Consider the following 2,202-nt stretch of genomic DNA (forward strand, 5'->3'; position numbering starts at 1 on the left):
CGTGTAATTGAATAAATGTAAAGCAGAGCTGTTTAAAGTCATATTGTGGAACATTCCAGGCAGAGGAATGACATATCCCTGGTCACAAATCCCCAACCACAAAGTTACGCAGTTTAAGTTTAAGTAAGAATCTTGGTCAGGAGTTCAAGGACTAGTCAGTATGTAAGTTTCTTTAAGTTGTGGTGACAAATATTTTACTCTATCTGTCTGAGTGGTGCTGTGGGTTCTTTCTATCTTATCTCGAGTGTTTCTATTCCTGCTTTCTTCCATTTTTGGCCTTCTCTTTTCTCCTCTGCTCCACCTCCTCCCTTTAAAAACCTTTTCGCATCTCCCTCGCTCGTTCTTCTCGCCAAAATGCCCGCCAAGAAAGTCGAACCCAAGAAACCAGAGCCCAAAAAGCCCGAGCCGAAGAAAGAGGAACCGGCTCCTCCTCCGAAACCGGCCGAACCCGAACCCAAAGCCCCCGAGGTGGATCTGACAAGCGTCGTTTTGGAATTCTCCGCCGAGCAGATCGAAGAGTTCCGTGACGCTTTTACGCTTTTCGACGAAACTCCGGCCGGCGAAATGAAGATCACCTACGCTCAGTGCGGGGACGTGATGCGCGCCCTCGGACACAACCCGACCAACGACGACGTTCTGAAACTCCTCGGTCGCCCCAAAGCGGAGGAGATGAACTCAAAACTCCTGGATTTTGACACGTTTTTGCCGATGCTGCAGCACGTGGCGAAGTCGAAGGAGCAGGGGAACTTCGAGGATTTCGTGGAGGGCTTGAGGGTGTTTGACAAAGAGGGGAACGGTACGGTGATGGGGGCGGAGCTTAGGCACGTTTTGGCGACGCTCGGGGAGAAGATGACGGAGGACGAGGTGGACAGGCTCATGGCGGGACAAGAGGACGCCAATGGACACATCAACTACACCGAGTTTGTCAAACACATCCTGGCGGGCTGAGCTTTGTGTTTAGATAATAAACCGGTGTAACATTATGGGTCTATTGTGTGTTGTGTCGTTCATTAAACCCAAATAAAAAAAATATTAATAAAAAAAAAAGTCAATATTAAACAATTAGGAAAATGGTCTCCTGGTTTCATCCGTTTTTGTATTTCAAATGCAGCTGAATTTCTATTTCTTTTTTTGTAATTTCTTTCACAACGAATTTTACACTCTAAATTTGAAATGTTTTGAGAGTTTGAAACAGTTAAACAGCATTCAACAGCATTTAAAAATCTAAAATATGAACAAATTGTGTTCCAGATGAATCATAAATCACAAAGTATAATATTGTAAAATAGTTAACATAAACAATGAAGAAAACAGGGCTTAAATGTCCATATGAAATACTGTATGCTGTAATACTTAGGATAATTTATTGGACTTAAAGGGCCCATTTTTACATTTTCTGATCTATACAGGGTTCCCACTTTTCAGAACAAAATTTCAAAACCTTTCCATAACATTTTCATAAACTAAAGTGAATTTTCCATGACTTTACAGCACCTACATGTGTAGAATTGATCAGACTTTTAGGTCTAAATATGAAATGTGAACTTTTTCCACTCACCTTATGGTTTGGGATTATAGTTTTTAAACATTCAAAATTCTGTTAGTGCATTTATTGTCGTCTCTTTTAAACAAAAGGCGCAGACGTTCAGAAATAATCATAAAGGCCTCATGAGAACTTAACAGAACGCTGTACCTAGTCTGCCTGGTGATACCAAGTCTTCTGGTTCTAGCCCAGATACTACTACTACTACTACTACTACTACTACTACTACTACGGCCTATAACTATTATACCCATTACACAAACATGTTACATTTGCATGGAAGAGATATTAAAATTCCATGACTTTTCAAAAACTTTAATTGAATTTCCAAAATTCCATGACTTTTCCATTTCTGGAAAATTACATTTTCATGGAAATCCTGTTAATTTGAAGTAAAGTAAAGTAACGTGTGAATGAAACAAAACACAACTCCAGGTCTGTTTTTGATGAGGAAACTGCATTCTAACATGACTCAGTATCTACTCAATAATATTGAATCTTTGTATTTCGACAATAATCAGCTGTAACTCTTTCTGTGTGTGTTGTGTTATTCACTAAATAGGAAATTTAATGGAAGATATTTTGTATAATCAGATTTTGAATTTCAAATGCTGTTGAATTTCACAGAGAATTTCCCACTGTGAATTTGAACTGTTGAA

General features: G+C 39.5%; 1 protein-coding gene across 1 annotated transcript; it reads left to right on the forward strand.

The window, feature by feature from the left end:
• Positions 1-354: 354 nt before the first annotated feature.
• LOC110173731 (myosin light chain 1, cardiac muscle-like) lies at positions 355-948 on the forward strand. The gene has a single exon (XM_055156384.1). The coding sequence runs from the start codon at positions 355-357 to the stop codon at positions 946-948; it is 594 nt and encodes a 197-aa protein (XP_055012359.1).
• Positions 949-2,202: the final 1,254 nt, after the last annotated feature.

The sequence above is a fragment of the Boleophthalmus pectinirostris genome, unplaced genomic scaffold (assembly GCF_026225935.1).
Source record: "Boleophthalmus pectinirostris isolate CB_2022bp ecotype Guang Dong unplaced genomic scaffold, ASM2622593v1 HiC_scaffold_20, whole genome shotgun sequence".
Classification (NCBI taxonomy): Eukaryota; Metazoa; Chordata; class Actinopteri; order Gobiiformes; family Gobiidae; genus Boleophthalmus; species Boleophthalmus pectinirostris.

Coding starts and splice junctions, on each gene's coding strand:
- LOC110173731 (XM_055156384.1), top strand. CDS start 355: ATGCCCGCCAAGAAAGTCGAACCCAAGAAACCAGAGCCCAAAAAGCCC.